This window comes from Dama dama, chromosome 14 (genome assembly GCF_033118175.1).
Source record: "Dama dama isolate Ldn47 chromosome 14, ASM3311817v1, whole genome shotgun sequence".
NCBI classification, from domain to species: Eukaryota; Metazoa; Chordata; class Mammalia; order Artiodactyla; family Cervidae; genus Dama; species Dama dama.
This window is the reverse complement of record NC_083694.1, coordinates 52,772,116-52,788,495: the sequence shown is the minus strand read 5'-3', so window position 1 is coordinate 52,788,495 and position 16,380 is coordinate 52,772,116. Positions and strand designations below refer to the sequence as shown.

The following is a 16,380-nucleotide window of genomic DNA, read 5'->3' as shown; positions in this document are numbered from 1 at the left end:
CCCCTTATGCCTCCCCAACTCCCCAAGTAAATTATTTCTCGCTCATCAGATTCAGCAATAAATACAGTAAACTTTTGAAAGACAAACGTTTGAGTTGTATAGTAGGCCAAAACTGAAACTAATGATAGTAAAGAAACTCTTCTGCATTAACCAGTTAATAATACATGATTTCTCATATTTCCTTACATTAGGAGATTTTTTAGAAAATTCTGCAAAGTAAGTTCAACAGCAAACTGAAGATACTATGGGAAATGTGGACGAGTCATCCTATGAGGCAGAGTGAGAGAGAGGTAAAGAGGGCCAGGCAGTGGTCCCAAAGCCATCGTCTAAAGAACAGCAGCCTCACGCTGGAGCGCCGGCAGCAGGTGCGTGGCGGTGCCGTCCTACTTAGAGCTCTGGGCTTGAGTGCGCTTTCCTGAGCCACTCCACTGACTGTGGCCGTGTGCAGAACATAGACAGATTTCCACTGTAAAGTGAAAAGCGTGCTTGACTTAATTTATGGAACTGTAATTAAGAATGCTGAGTGCATAGTTACTTCAGGGGTTACAAAGGTGAAAAAAGGAAAACACTTTCCAATCTGCAGGAGCTTCAAGTCAGGGAGGCATTCAAACACAAAGGTAAAAGCAGGACGTGGACTCTGTAAGAGGAGGAGGAACACACTGTGTCTTATGATCTAGTCATGTCTCCATTGTCTGCAACAGATGCAGACAGAAGTGGGTTTAGACTAGTGGGATTGGCCTGGATCCAATTATAAGAGTAATAAGAATTAAACAGATCTCTGAGAGCAAAGCAGGGCATTGCTTATGAATATCATCCTTTAGTCACATTTACTAACTGAATGTCACACGTGAGGTACTTACTACTCTGGGGCCTCTGTGAAAAGGTAGTATCACCTGCCTAGTCAAGTCACTCTGAAATTTAATAAGTTGATGTATAGAAAGGAATTATCTCCTAGTGCCTAACACAAGGTGGGTACCAGATAACCCTAGAATTTCTTTCATTCTTTCTAGAAAGTCAAGAAAAGAGGAGAGCAAGTGTAAAATGCATCGTCTTCACCTGGGTTAGAGTCTAGAAAGACAAAAGGCTCTGGATGTTTTAACAGAGAGTTACCCAAATACCGATAAAAGATGCTCCTGTAAGACCAACTGCCTCTTTAGTTGAGATTTAGATGGTGAATAATAAGTAGCGAAAGGATCCATGCTCTTCTCAACTAGGACAGGTAAAACTTCAAAAACTCAATTCTCTATTTCTTTTTTGTCTTCTAGACTACTTTTAAAAAGCTGAGCCCTCAACAGTTTGGCAAATTCCTGAGAGCCAACAAGAATGGATACTACCCACTCCAGTATTCTTGCCTGGAGAATTCCATGAACAGAGGAGCTTGGCGGTCTAAAGTCCTCGGGGTTGGGAAGAGTCGGACACGACTGATTGACTAACACTTTCACGTTTTTTTTTTTTTTAAAGATCCAACAAAAATAAGTAAATAATATCGAGTAGTATGATATCTTGGAACTGTAAAAACCCTACAACTCACCCTGCCATTCAAGTCTTGGTTCTGCTTAGCACTGTTCCTTGTGCTTCTGGAGATAGAAAGAAACATCAGAGGCTGCTTCTGTCTTTATGGATTATTCAAGCTATTTGAAGAAAAGGCTAAAATGAAATGTAATGAGACTAAGTATACAACTTGGATCACAGGGAAATGAGTCTCTTTATCTTGTAGTTGGGACTCACACTGAGGAATTAGAGTTCAAAATAAGAAAATACATAATTAACTAATATCATGGCTGGTATGGCTTACAAGATTATTGGAACTCAAAGAAGAAAACATGTCCTTGTAAAATATTACAGACTTACCTAGTTTTCTAGAAAAGTGTTGACTTCTTGTGACACTTTAAGCATAGCTATCTTAAAGGAGTTCTTTGTTTTACTTTTTTAGTAGAAGAGACAACTTTTCCCCACCAAAAGCAATTCAATAACATTCTGAATAGTCATGGCAGTATCACTATTACCTTGTTACTTACTCTTGTAATCAGATTTAAGAGTAATCATAATTTATTAATGCAAGAACTTCTACAGTCTCTTTGGGAGTTGGTCACTTTGCTCTGTTTCCTTATCTTTGTTGGCAGTTAGCTCAAAAGACTGACTATTTGTATTACTGGACCTTTATATTTATTTAAAAAGGACTACTTATGGTAAGTGAGAAACCTGAGATTTCCGGGCACTCAGTTGGATCATGTATTTTATAATAATACAGGATACAGGATTTTTTTCCATGTGATGTTGGTGAAAATATCTGAACACAGTCAGTTTCCTTTTCTTCAAGCTAATTATCCTTGTTGATAACTGGGTCTCCTGTGAGCTGGTTTCTGGACCATTCTAGACTGTTCACAGTCCTACCTCCTGCTCCAAGGAGATGATTTTGTTAGACAGTGTATCTCAATAAAGTATTACCCACACTAACATACTTGATAACTCTAGAATCATGAAACAATGATTTTATGATTAACAGAATCATAAAATAATGCAATGTTTTTAGACCCCAGAAACATCAAAGTCTAACACACACATTCGTCCTATTGATGAAAAGACTGAGGTGGCAGATAAGTGACTTGTTCACAATCATAAAATATGCCTGAAGGAGAGCCAGGAAGCCAGAGCCCCACTACACTGCAGAGAACCTAGCATTTCCTGCTCTGTACCTTGCTCTCTTTCGGTAATGGAGCCCATTAAAAAAAAAAAAAAACAAACAAACAACTCTCAGAAGGAAGACTGTGCTCCACCATTTTAATGGAACTGGTCTGAAGCCTGTGCCTGCCATCTGATATGAATGAACCTAAGAGACTTAAATCTGAGTTGAGAGGAGGCTTCCAAAAGTCCACCTTGATAATAGACCCTTCTAAACACACACACACTTGTGATAACAAAGCACATTTGCCTTCTAGTTTTGAACTGAGAAGCACTCTCTTCTTCAATCATACAGAGAAGCTACACCCTTGGCCACTCAGCCTCAGTGTCTACATAAAAGCAGCTTTTTTGAAGCCATGTTAGTGATGCGGGCTTGAAAATGGAAGCTAACTTGGTTCATTAATCCCTCCTCTGGACAGTCTGTGTGAGACTCATCTTTATTTTCAAGTTGAAGCAGAAGGCATAAATGGTAGCAGAGGTCTGTTTTTTTTTAACTAATTATTTAATTAATTAATAGGTTAGTACAAATGTAATTGTGGTTTTGGACCATGAATTTTAAGTCATTACAATAAACAGGCTCAAACACATCTTTATTAATCAAAATACGTACCACAATCAACACATTTTTGTCAATAAGAAATAAGTTTGTTTATTCTTGTAGTGTAAAAATGCATCCTTCGGGATTCCTTAAACTCTTGGAAAGCATTTTCTGCCTCCTGCTGGTTGTGGAAGGCTTTTTCCTGCAAAGTTGTCAAGATGCTTGAGTCAGCAAGAGGTCAGGTGAATATGGTGGATGAGGCAAAACTTCCTAGCTCAATTCATTTATCTTTTGACAAACCAACCTCGTACTGGTTGTGTGATGTGCACTCAGGCGTTGTCATGGAGAAGAACTGGGCTCTTTCTGTTGACCAATGCCGGTTGCAGACCTTGTAGTGTTCAGTGCATCTCACTGATTTGCTGTGCATACTTCTCAGATGTAATGGTTTCGCCAGGATTCAGGAAGCTGAAGTGGATCAGATGGGCAGCAGACCACCAAACAGTGACCATGACCATTTTTTGGTACAAGTTTGGCTTTAGGAAGTGCTTTGGAGCTTCTTCTTGGTTCCATCACTGAGTTGGTCGTCACTGGTTGTGGTATACAATCCACTTTTTGTCACACCTCTCAGTCTCATTGAGAAATGGTTCACTGTTGTGTAAATTAAGAGAAGACAACAAAAACTATGATTGTTTTGATTTGTGGTCAGCTCATAAGGCACCCACTTATCAAGCTTTATCACCTTTTTAATTTGCTTCAAATGCTAATGACAGCAGAATGGTTGATACTGAGTTCTTTGGCAACTTCTTGTGTATTAATAGTTGTAAGAGGATTAGCTTCGATGATTGCTCTCAATTAGTCACTGTCAACTTCTGATGGCCCGCTACTACTACGCTCCTCATCTTCAAGGCTCTTGTCTCCTTTGCAAAACTTCTTAAAGCACCACTGCACTATACGTTCATTAGCAGTTTCTGGGCCAAATACATTGTTGATATTGCAAGTTGTCTCTGCTGCTTTATGACCCATTTTGAACTCAAATAGAAAATCGCTCAAATTTGCTTTTTGTCTAACATCATTTCCATAATCTAAAATAAATATAAAATACACAGCAAGTAATGTCATTAGCAAAAAAACATAAAGTGACAAATGCACATTAAAATGATGTATAACATAACCACATTTAGTTAAGAATGTACTTCAATATCAAATGGCAAATTTCAACAATATAAAAGCCGTGATTACTTTTGCACCAACCTAATGATTTATTTCTGGCTGTACTGGGTCTTCGTTTCTGGCACAGGTTTTCTCTAGTTGTGTTGAGTGGCGGCAACTCTCTAGTTGCAGTGCATGGGTTTCTCATTGCAGTGGCTTCTCTTGTTGCAGAGCACAGACTCTATGCACGCGGGCCTCTGTAATTGCCTCCTGTGGGCTCAGTAGTTGTGGCTCACGGACTTAGTTTCTCACGGTATGTGGGATCTTCCCAGACCAGGGATGCAATACATGTCCCCTGCATTGGCAGGCAAGTTCTTAACCACTGGATCACCAGGGAAACCCCAAAGGTCTGTTTTTTAATTTTAAATAGAGATTAAAATGATGACATATTGAATCTAGACTGTTCCTTGATCTCAAGCTAGACTGGCATTTTACTTTTTCTCTGTGTTTTGTCATTGTTGTTGAAAATAATGAGGTGCTATATTCATCTTGTAAGTTGTGAACTGCCTCTTCCTCCTTCTCACGGTCCATCTCCAGTTTCTATTAAATTTGCTATCTCCGGAATCTTTGTGTTACATAGAATGCTAGGTGTAGTTTAACAGCTGTCACTGTGAAAAATAATATTTTCAGTGGAGGAGTTATATGGGTCAGCTCATGTATTAACAAGTGAATTTGTTTCCACAAAATGAATATGTCAAGATGAGGACATTCAATTTTTTTTTCTGAACAGCTAAGTCCACGTTCTGAAATCAAGATGCTAACAGACTATGCTAGTTCCCTCTTTCCTACTTCCCACTCATGGCTTAGAATGGATTCAGTAGAATTTCAGAAGTAGGAGGCTGGTGAGAGTGGAGGGGATTTTCTCCCTTACTTTTACTGAAGGTGACTGGCTTTCTCTCCACCTCCCTTGCACATTCAGCCCTGTACACTGAGCACTGCCACAAGCTGTCTTGCAGGATGACTGGAACAAGTGAACAAGTGTGTGAAGGTCTTTCCCACTCGGTAGGCTCCTTCCCCTACCTCACACATATATTTGTTTCAAGCAGAGTGTAACACAACAACTTACACATCACAAATTCTTGATAAAATTTAAGTGACTGAAAGTATAAATAATAATAGTTATCATTTATTTGGAGCCTATAACAGCCATGAATTGGGCTTCACAGGTGGTGTTAGTGGTAGAGAACTTGCCTGTCAATACAGGAGACATAAGAGATGCAGGTTCGATCCTTGGGTTGGGAAGATCCCCTGAGGAGGGCATGGCAACCCACTCCAGTATTCTTGCTTGCAGAATCCCACGGACTGGCAGGCTACAGTCCATAGGGTTGCACAGAGTTGGACATGACTAAAGTGACTTAGCACACACGCAACAGCCGTGAATTATACCAAGGCCTATTACTGCAATTAATCTTAACAACCAAGTACACTCATTTTGGGCTTCCCTGCTGGCTCTGAAGGTAAAGAATCCACCTGCAATGTGGGAGACCTGGGTTTGATGCCTGAGTTGGGAAGATCCCCTGGAGGAGAGCATGGCAACCCTCTCCAGTATGCTTGCCTGGAGAATCCCCATGGACAGAGGAGCCTGGAGGACTATAGTCCATGGGGTCACAAAGAGTTGGACACAACTGAGTGACTAAGCACACACACACCCATTTTACAAAGGAGGCATCTGAGCTTAAAAAAGAAATAAAGTGACTTGTAGCTACAAGACCATGTAGCTACTAAATGGCACCTGCAACTATAATTTACACATCTGATATATAAGTATTTTAAGTCTAGTTTGAGTTATTTGAAACAAAGAAGGAGGTGGAGGCTAGATCCTAGAGGCTAGTCAAGTTAGTCCAGTGGAAACTACAGGATTTTCATAGTCATATAGAGTGACCAATGTGTCATTTTAAATTTTTTATTTATTTTAAATAAATAAATTTATTTATTTATTAATTAATTACTGACTAACATGTCTTGGTTCTAAAAGAAATGACAAAAACAACTTATGTACCCACACCTTTTTTTTTTTTTTTGACTACTGGACAACCCAATCCTGAGATCAGCCCTCTCTCCAGAGCTCCCAGTCTATGTATCTCTTCTTCCTGGACAAATGCAGCCTCACATGCAAATTCATCCTGGCATGTCCAAGGTCACCATTTCTTTCCCAATGCAGGCCCTCCTCTTATATTTCCCATCCTAGTGAACAGTATCCTCATCTACCCAGCAGACACCTGGGGGTCATCCTAGAGTCTTCGTTTTGCCTCCACTTCTCCCACTCAACCCATCATTCAAGAGTGGTTGATTTAATCTCCTCATCATCTCTCAAAACTATCCTCTCTTCTTCATTCCCAATGCTTCTGATTTGAGTTCAGCCTTAGTATGACATGCTGGGACTTCTATAATCTGTGATACTCAAGTTACTTGAAGTTCCCCTCCCCCTACAATCAGTTAACGACATACCTTAATATCTTTGTTCTTGCTCTCTCCTTTTGTTAAGCTGCGCTTCCCCTCTAGTTTCACTTACCTTTTCCTAATTTGTTAAAAGTCAGCTCTTGTATTACCTCCGGCAGGAACCCTCCCTCAATCCCAGGGTTGGGGGCATGGCCTTTCTGCTTGGTCTCTTTCCTCCTCTGCTCTCTTTCTCATAACACTTGCAGTCTTATACTTTAATAAGCTGCTACCTTAAGTATCAAAATCAACACTTAGGGTCCTTCTCCCCTACTGAGACACTTAGAGATAGGTATCGTGTACTAGCCTTCTTTTTATCCTAAAAACTTAATAGAGGCAATTACTTGAGACACAGTGGCTATTCTATAAATATTTGTTGAAATGGTTCAGCATTTGAAATGGATAAAATAATATTATTCATGGGAGGGATAGATAAACATTTCTCTGGATAGAGATACTGATGCTTTAATATTTCTGAGCCTTTTAATTTCTTTTGGTTGTACCACATAGCATGTGGGTCTTAGTTCCTTGACCAAGGACTGAATCTACGCCCACTGCATCTGAAGAGCAGAGTCTTAACCACTGGACCACGAGGAAGTCCATCTGAGCTTTATAAAGGGTTATTTCCTCTTTCTAGAATGATTTCCTCCATTATTTTTTCTTTAAAAATTATAACAATCCTGAAAACTGTTGTCACAGAGAAAACAAAAGCTGAGATATTAGAGAGACCTGGCTTTAAAACCACAATTTCAAGTCCAATTAGTTGCATGACTTTAGGAAAGTTAACCTCTTTGAGTCCCACTTTAAATAGTAATACTATGAAGTTGCTAAAGTTTATTTCTAGCTTGGTAAACTGGGATGCTGGTAAAAGCATTAATGGATAGGGAGACTGCTGGGGACAAAGTATGGAGGATGAAATTGGTTAGTGAGGAATATGCGGCAATTCATTGGAGATGTTCTATAGGCTATGGGAAATAGAATATGGAGCCAACGGATGGGTTTAGGAATCACTGGTAGTCATATGCAAGATGAAACAAGGGAATAAATGAAGTAAATTAGGGAACTATGGAAGTTATGAAGAGAATCTGCCTGCAATGCAGGAGACCCAGGTTCAATCCCTAGGTTGGGAAGATCCCCTGGAGAAGGGAATGGCTACCCACTCCAGTATTCTGGCCTGGAGAATCCCATAGACAGAGGAGCCTAGTAGGCTACAGACCACAGAGTTGCAAAGAGTTGGACATGACTGAACTAACACACATGGAAATTATGAAGAACTGTTCTCACAGTTTACTTGGATAGTCTTCTTAATCATCCCAGATGTAATTTAATAACTAATTGTATAATTATACTGTTAGGGAAATGATCAACCCAACAGACAGAAAAATTCTATTACTGCATTAGTTCCACTCACCAGTATGTTCCAGCACTCAGTACAGTAACTGCCTATAGAAGGAGCTCAGGGAACACTTACTGAGTTGATGAATGATTGAATCTCACATCATACTCACCAATGGATATTCTAATCAAATGCTTTTGAAATCTGGTGACCAAAATAAATAGTAATGTGAGACTATAAGCTCCTAATAAAAACGTCCCGAGGTGAGGGTAAAAACAAAAACCTTGTAAGTTTCTTCTGTGGGCCAGACCTGTATCATCTGCTTCCACACATGACCTCACTTCATTCCCATAATATGTTGTGGTAACATCACTGCTAAAACAAAGGATTTGCTCATGGTTTGAAAAATCAGTTTGCCCCATCTCTGCAACATCCTTGATTTCTCACTTCCCTTCTGCCTTCTAAACCCAATTTATCTGTAAGTCCTGTCAGCCCTATCCACAAAACTATCTGAAATCTGTCCTCTTTTTCCATCTTAATTGTCATTACCTTGATCTAAGGCACCATCATCTCCTCACTGGGCTTGAAATAACATCTTAATTAGTCTGTTTGTTTCTGTTCTTGCCTCTTTTCAACCTACATTCCACACACTAGAATTCCTCATTCAAAACGATGTCTTAAAACCATAAATCACATCAAATTTCTTCCTGATTAAAACTTACACTGGCTTCCCATGTTACTCAAATGCCAATGTATTTCTGTTCATTACAGGTCTCTACTGAGTCAGCCCCTGCCTAAATCTCTGACCACAAGTCCATCCTCTTTACATCTTGCTCACTCACTCACTAGGCTCCAGTCACACTAGCCTCCTTTCTGTTTTGAACATATAAAGCTTTTCCTGCCTCAGGGCCTTTGCACTTCCTGTTGCCTCCAATTTACATATGGTTGGTTCCACAGCAACATTTGACTCAAACGTTATTTTGCTCCTGGAGGACTTTTCTTACCAGATTATCTAGTGGCAGGTAGTAGTAACACTTAGATTCCTCTGTATTATTTCTTTCATGACATTTATTACTATTTGAAATTGTTTATTCCTTTCTTATGTATTATCTTCCTCTGCAACTAGAAAGCACCATGGCAAAGCTTACAGGAGAGAAGAGAGCTTTTAAATTATCTTGATTGACAAGCTATTAGAAAAATATAACCATAAAATAAGGTTCTTGTCTTAGCTTCTTTCATTCACTCACTTATTTTTACTTTAGAAGATTATTATTTTACAGGGCCTTTTGAATCTCTCTTTTCTTTAGCAACCAATAGTCAATGAAAGTGACTCTTTGACATTTATAGATTTAATATTTATTGCTTCAGCTCTCTGAGAGACCCCATGAGGCCACAACATAGCACCTTATGAGTTTGCTAAGGAATGAATTTAGTTACTCCCATATAGCAGATGGTGAGTAACCTTAGCTTACAGTCTCATTCTTCTCAGTTATTATATGTTCTCATTGCAAGACAGTTACTTTATCTCAATTTTATTAATAAACTCAATAAAAAAGAGGTATTAAAAAATTAGGAAATTTAAGAATATCTTTAATGTATCCTTTATGAATGTCAAGTTGTTTTTTTCCCCAAACCTATGTCTATACACATTAAAAAAAGAGATGATACTCCAACTAAATTGATCTACCTGGTTAACTACAGCAATACCATGATTAATAACAAATGTTATACCTCCAAAAAGCCTACTATTAATCTATAACCATCATAAAGACTGGCCACAGAAAAATACAGAAACCATTTTAGACATGCAAGTAGCGGAGTCACTGTGGTTTTTGGTAAAGGAGAGATTTCTATATTTAAAAACAAAGATATCATAATGGTTTTTAAAGTGTCCTGCAAGCTGTGGATAATATATGCTATATTACTGTTGACAACTTTAGGAAAGAAAAGGAAGTTGAACACAAAACAATCAGAAGTAGCCCTTAAGCCCAGTGGGGATAGAAAGGAATAAATGAACCCAAGGGCAAGGAATGAAAGAGGAAATATTCCATTCTCTGTGTGTATACCATGGTCTCAGAGTTGTGCTAGGTATTAGACAGATGGGAAAACTAGCACACAATGTGTTCTCTACCCTCAATGGCATCATAGACTTTATGGCAGAGATCTTACCTCATGAGTGGGACAATTAGGATGTCCACATGACAGTGTGTGGTAACACGCCCAGTGGGTACAGCTGAGGCAGTAGGTACATCTGAGGCTAGATTATGATGAAAATGAAATGCTAGAGAATGTGCTTATAGTGGACAACAGATAGGTGAAGATACAGTGAAGATAATTTTTAGAACAACTAATCTGGTAGCCGAGGGCAAGGGAGTTTAAGAGAGGAAGACATCAAAGGCAGACAAGTTATAAAGCTCTTGCAGAATGCCAAATGTGAGAAAATGAGAGCCTGGACCGGTGTGGTTGTCATGGAAACAGAGCCATGCTTGAATCTGAGAAACATCATGAAGAAAAAACAGCTCTTCGTTATCTTTGTGTAACTTTCCAAATACATGTAGCTTATTATGTCCTCCTTTATATAACTTGCTGATACAAAACTGTCAGAGAAAATATTCTTTACTAAGTCAGGGGAAAAGGCACACTACAGAGAAAACACCCATGATATATGAACACTGTGTCTCTCTTAAAAGTTGCTGACTTTGAGGTACAAAGTTGGTTAAAAGATCAATTGGTTTGGTCACTTTCTCTGAAAGTCTAATTATTAATGGAGTTCAAACCACAATATATTAAGCCGAACTAAGCAGAAGCTGATCCAGTAGCACTATTCAATTGTCTAGGGACACCCTGGTTATCACTAAATGAGCAGGAGGTGAGAATGTAAGGTCTAGTAAGTAAGCTGCCTTCTCTACAAAAACAAAGAACACTTCATATGCAGCTCCTTTCCTTCACATTGAAGAAGGAACATGACAGGGAAGTTTCTGAAGGAATGATAGAGAAAAAGTAGAGACTAGCACGGTCTTAGCATCTTGCCTAGTCTCCCTGAGGGCATCTGGAAAACGCTGCTCAGTTTGCTACTCCCTTCCCATCTCCATCGTTCCAGCCTTGGTTAAAAAAGCCTTCATTATTTCTCCCCTTAACTGTGTTCTAATTAGTCTCCATATTTATTACCAATCTCTTCACATTTCAGTCTCTCTGTCTCCAAAATTAACTTCCAAAATGTCCTATCCAACTCTATACCTGGTTAAGGGTACCGTCTGGCCCACAGGTTCAAAGGTTAGCACACAACCCTAACCATAAGACATCTTTCAGACAATCTAGACCTATTCTACCATTCCAGTAACATCTGTCACCTTAATACCTCATGTTCCACATTCTCATGAATGTTCTTCTGAAATATATTATATATCATGATGTTTCTATTCCTTACATATGCAGTTCTCTTCATCTAAAATATCACTCCTTGTCTTCTCTTGCTAATCTCTCCAAACTCGAATGTCACTTTCCCTTTCAAGTTATCTTTGTCATTACCTCCCTCCTCCACCTTTGTATCCTGTCCTATTTGTTCAGGACCATATTTGTACACTTGTCTGTTTCCTCTGCTTCCTTTGGAGACTGACTACAACATATTCAGCGTTGTTGTCTTCACTACCCAACAACTCCTAGTCACTGTGGTCACAGATCATTTAAGTAAATGTTGAGGAAATGAATGAATGACTGAATCTCAAATGAAGAAGTGAGCTATGAATATGTTAAAATATGAGCTTAATTTTTAAAGACATGTCTTAAACTAGAGGATGGTAAGTATGTATCTCTTTTACTGAACCTCTGTATTTGTAAGACATTGCTGCATACTAAGTTGCTTCAGTCGTCTCCAACTCTGTGACAACATGGACTGCAGCCCTCTAGGCTCCTCTGTCCATGGGATTCTCCAGGCAAGAATACTCGAGTGGGTTGCCACTTCCTTCTCCATTGTAAGACATTAAAATTTGTCAAAATGAAAGCAGTGTAATCTTTAAGGATTTCTAAAAGAAGAGAGGAAAATACATGATAAAACAGTGTAAATACCATAAGAAAATAAATAAAACTCAGTATTATTTAGCACTATGCCCATGCTTACTTGGTAGTTTCTTCAGAAACAAGTTTAACTGGGGGAGGGTAGGGGCTCAGTCATCAGACTGACTAGTTCCCTGGAGGTACATCAATGGACAAATCTACATACTTTGCAGGATGGACACAAATGGAAGTCCAGAAGTTATGTTTTTGTTTGAATTTTAATATGCAAAATATATTGGGAAAGGGCAAGTTAAATAAAACAATTGAAATAAATTGACTGGTAGCTTCTTTCAAGGCTCATCCTTTAAAATGGAGTTAGTTCACCCAGCCAAATGTTTGGAGATTATGTAGAAGCCTAGTAGGAGATCAACACCCACTCTGCTCCCTACTCCTTCATCCTCTCCTCCCACCTCTCCTCCATCTCTGGGCTGCCCTCCTTCACACGTATTTTGATTGGCATCCTAGCAGGTCTATTTTTGGCTTTGTACCCAGGTTCCTAAAACTCACTTTAGGCCAGCCTTACCTGATGGCCAAGCTTGTTTCAGGTACTTCCTTCAGTTCATCTGCTCAACCCTCTACCTTTCTAGTATAATAATACCATCTCTGGGTAGATGACACCCCCTTTACCAATCCCACACCTGCTGGGGTCAGCCTCTCCCACTTCCTACCACAACTTACCACAAGAGGAGAAATCTCAAATTGGTGATGTCAAAGAAAGAAAAGAGACCTGAGATAAGGTAAATACAATAAACGGACCAAGAGCACTCAAGTGAAAGAAGAACAGAATAAAAATAGTCAAAATCTATAGTTGCTCAAAAAAAAAAAGAGAAAAATACCAAAGATGCAAAGATATGTACTCTCCTCTCAATTAGCAACAGAGAATGATGGCACTAATATCAAACTGAGGATTAACATATATTTGAATGTGAATTGTAATTCTACTTGAATAGCTCACTTATTATGAAAAACCTTAGTTTAATGATTGAAGTCACTTAGTGAAGAGCTAACTCAAAAAGCACTAGGAAAGCATTTAGATTTCTTATGAGATATTCCCAAACATCCCACTCCCATCTAGAATACCCACAAAAAGTGTAATCCTGCCCATGATGCAAAGTGCCACCTACACAGAGATGCAGAGCTCACCCAGCATACAGTAAAAAATGAACAAGCTTATTTCAAAGAGCTCCCCTCAAGTTCTTTAAAAGGCAGTTAAGTGAAGCAGGTATTTAAAAGCACTTACTCTAGCAAATGCCAACTAAAAATTGTTGCTTGCCATCTGGTTCTATAAGAATGAAGTCACTAGCCACTGCAGTCACTGACCTTCAACACACCCTGAAAGGAGTTCAGGGTGGAGATGGGGAATGCAGCACTTTGTTCTGGGGAAAACTGATAGAACAGGCCTTCAGATGGTTAGATTATTTTCAGAAGATTTTATGAGACCAATTTCTCATAAAATATCCTCTCATATCTAGAAAAGCACTAAAATCATTAACAGACACATCAGTTCCTCGTGACTAGCAGTAACCTTCCTGTGACTAGCAGTAAATTTCTGCCAAAACTATACTTGACTTCATGTACCCCGCTCTTCACCAAAATCACATATGTACTGACCTCTTCCCTCAGCTCCTTGGAGCAGTTTCTCAGAGCTATCTGAGAGACTGTATCCCAGGCTACAGTTCTCATTTTGCCAGTATTTCTTGAGTTATCTCTATTTAGGATTGTAATGTAAACATGGAAGAAGGTAAATGATAACAGAGGTCAGATGTGAGCCTGACCTGCAAAACATGTAGATTTACAAAGACTAAAAGCCTATGCTTAGACAGAAAGCAGACAAGTCCAAAGTGCATGAGGCTAATCTGATTCTACTTTGGTTTAGCCAGAGTAGAGACAGGTGATGAGAACCACCCATGTGGAAGAGTGTAAAAGGTTTTTAGGAATAGTCTAAGGTATCTGAACTCCATTTTCAATCTTTAGGAGTCAGTGAAGTCCTATTAAATATAGGAAAAAAGGATGTAAACAGTGTCTGAGCCCTGTACTTGACACTAGTAAAGTTAATTGAGGGAAATTTTAATCGGTGTATAATTATTTAAATTAAAAATACTTAATTTGGGAAACATGAGACTTTTCTATTTTAAAAAAGGAGTTTTCAGCATATATAGTCTATGTGAAAAGATATGCCTTTACTGGATAAACAATCAACGAATATTAAACAAAAGAAGCAAGGGTTAGTGTGGTTTCCTTCTCTCCAATGTGACACTTGAAAACAAAGCATAGATCTTTAGGGGAAAAACAAAACTACTTCAGATATTGCTTTCGATGTGGTGCAATCTACTTAAATACAACAACTGCAAAAAGATGAGGTAAATCCTGTGGCCCTTTGCTACTCTGTGCATCAATCCTGGAATGAGGATGCTTACCGAACATGCAGAAACTCAGGTGCCACTCTGGGGGAGGAAAAGTAAGCTTCAGACTATCTCTAAGAAATAAACAGTCTAACTAGAGAATGCAGAACAACTACATATGAAATAGCTAAATAAAACAAAAGAGTGAATGATGCATTTTATAATTGCAGTAGATGCTCATTTCAGGCAGAAAGAGTCAGGAACCATTCTTTAAAGGGGGTAGGACTTAAGCTAAAACATAGGGGCTAGGAAGGCTCTGTATAAACAGAGCAAAAGGGACATGATATGTGAAATAAAGATGGTTTCAGGCTAGAGTTTAGCTCAAAGACTTTCAATGAAAGAATGAAAAGATGAATACAGCATAACAATCAGGGACATGATGACAGATGTGCAGGTCATTAGCTATGTAAATGGCACCCCCTGAAGTTGTGTGTATATAGTTGCCTTACCCACACATGAATAATGATCAAGACAGGGGTCAGATGGGGTGGGAGGGAGGTTTAGGAGAGAAGGGACCTATGTATACCTAGGAATGACTCATGTTGATGTATGGCAGAAACCAACACAATATTGTAAAGCAATTATCCTCCAATCAAAAATAAACTTTAAACAATAATGATAAAGGTAATAATGAAAAAGAAATGTCAAGGGACTCTGAAAACATTATACAAGGTGGCTAAAGATATAAAACTGGAACTTGAGCAAGGACAAAATTTAGGAATTATCTTCTTTGGAAATCAAATTTATGCAATTCAAAAATTAAGAAGGCCCAAAGACAAATCTATTGCTAAAAGCTGAGGAAAAAGAGGAACCCACCAAAGGAGTGAGCAGAGAAGTAAGGGTCCTGAAGAGTAGAAAACTGGGGAAGAATCAATGGTACCATCTCTGCAGAATGCCTTTTTTCTCCCAGTCTAACTAGAGAGTTATGACTAAGTAGGAAGTAAACAATGAAATCTTCTGATCATATATTCAACCAGCTGCTTTTCTGAGCAGCTTCTCTGTCTTAAGACACAAGATTGCATGCATGTGTGCTCAGTTGTGTCCGACTCTTTGCAACCCCATGGACTATAGCCTGCCAGGCTCCTCTGTCCATGGAATCTTCCAGGTAAGAGAACCGGAGTGGGTTGGCATTCCCTCCCCAGGGGATCTTACTCATCCAGGGACCGAACTTGCGGCGCCTGTGTTTCCTGCACTGGCAGGCAGTTTCTTTACCACTAAGCCACCAGGGAAGCCCATGTTGGAATCTAGTACCCATGTGTACATGCTTCAATTTCTACAGTTATTAAAAATTTCAAGTTTCAAAATTAAACGTATTATGTAAAGAGTACTCCTTAATAGATATAGGGCTATTCAGGTGATCACTTTCTTCTTCAATGAGCTTTTGCAGTTTGTATTTTTTGAGGAATTTGTCCATTTCATCAAGCTGTCAAATTTACTGTCATAAAGTTGTTCATAATCTTTTACTATCCTTTTCAATGTTTGTAAAATCTGCAGTGACATCATCTTTCTCGTTTCTCTTCTTGGTAATTTTGTCTTCTCCAGTTTTTTCCCCTGGTCAGTCTGCTGAGAAGTCTTTATTAGGTGCATAAACGTTTATCATCTTGACATGTGTTCTCTGTTTGTTTGATCTACTCTTTTCCCCTTTTCTTTTCCTGCGTTTTTATTTATTTTGTCTGCACTGGGTCTTCGTTGCAGCATGTGGACTATAGAGTGCAAGGGCTCAG

The 16,380-nt window shown here is 38.9% G+C and overlaps 1 protein-coding gene across 4 annotated transcripts in view; it reads right to left on the bottom strand.

Annotated features, from left to right (window-relative positions):
* The window catches only part of RABGAP1L (RAB GTPase activating protein 1 like), a 677,120-nt gene that overhangs the window by 152,546 nt on the left and 508,194 nt on the right, over window positions 1-16,380 (bottom strand). Inside the window, exon 19 of one of the 4 annotated variants that reach the window (XM_061160752.1) lies at window positions 4,127-4,302. The exons of the other annotated variants lie outside the window; for them this stretch is intronic. Coding sequence (XP_061016735.1) covers window positions 4,267-4,302 — 36 coding nt within the window. The 3' untranslated portion in view covers window positions 4,127-4,266. Of the gene's footprint in view, window positions 1-4,126; window positions 4,303-16,380 lie in introns of those variants that run through there. 4 annotated transcript variants of the gene reach the window in all.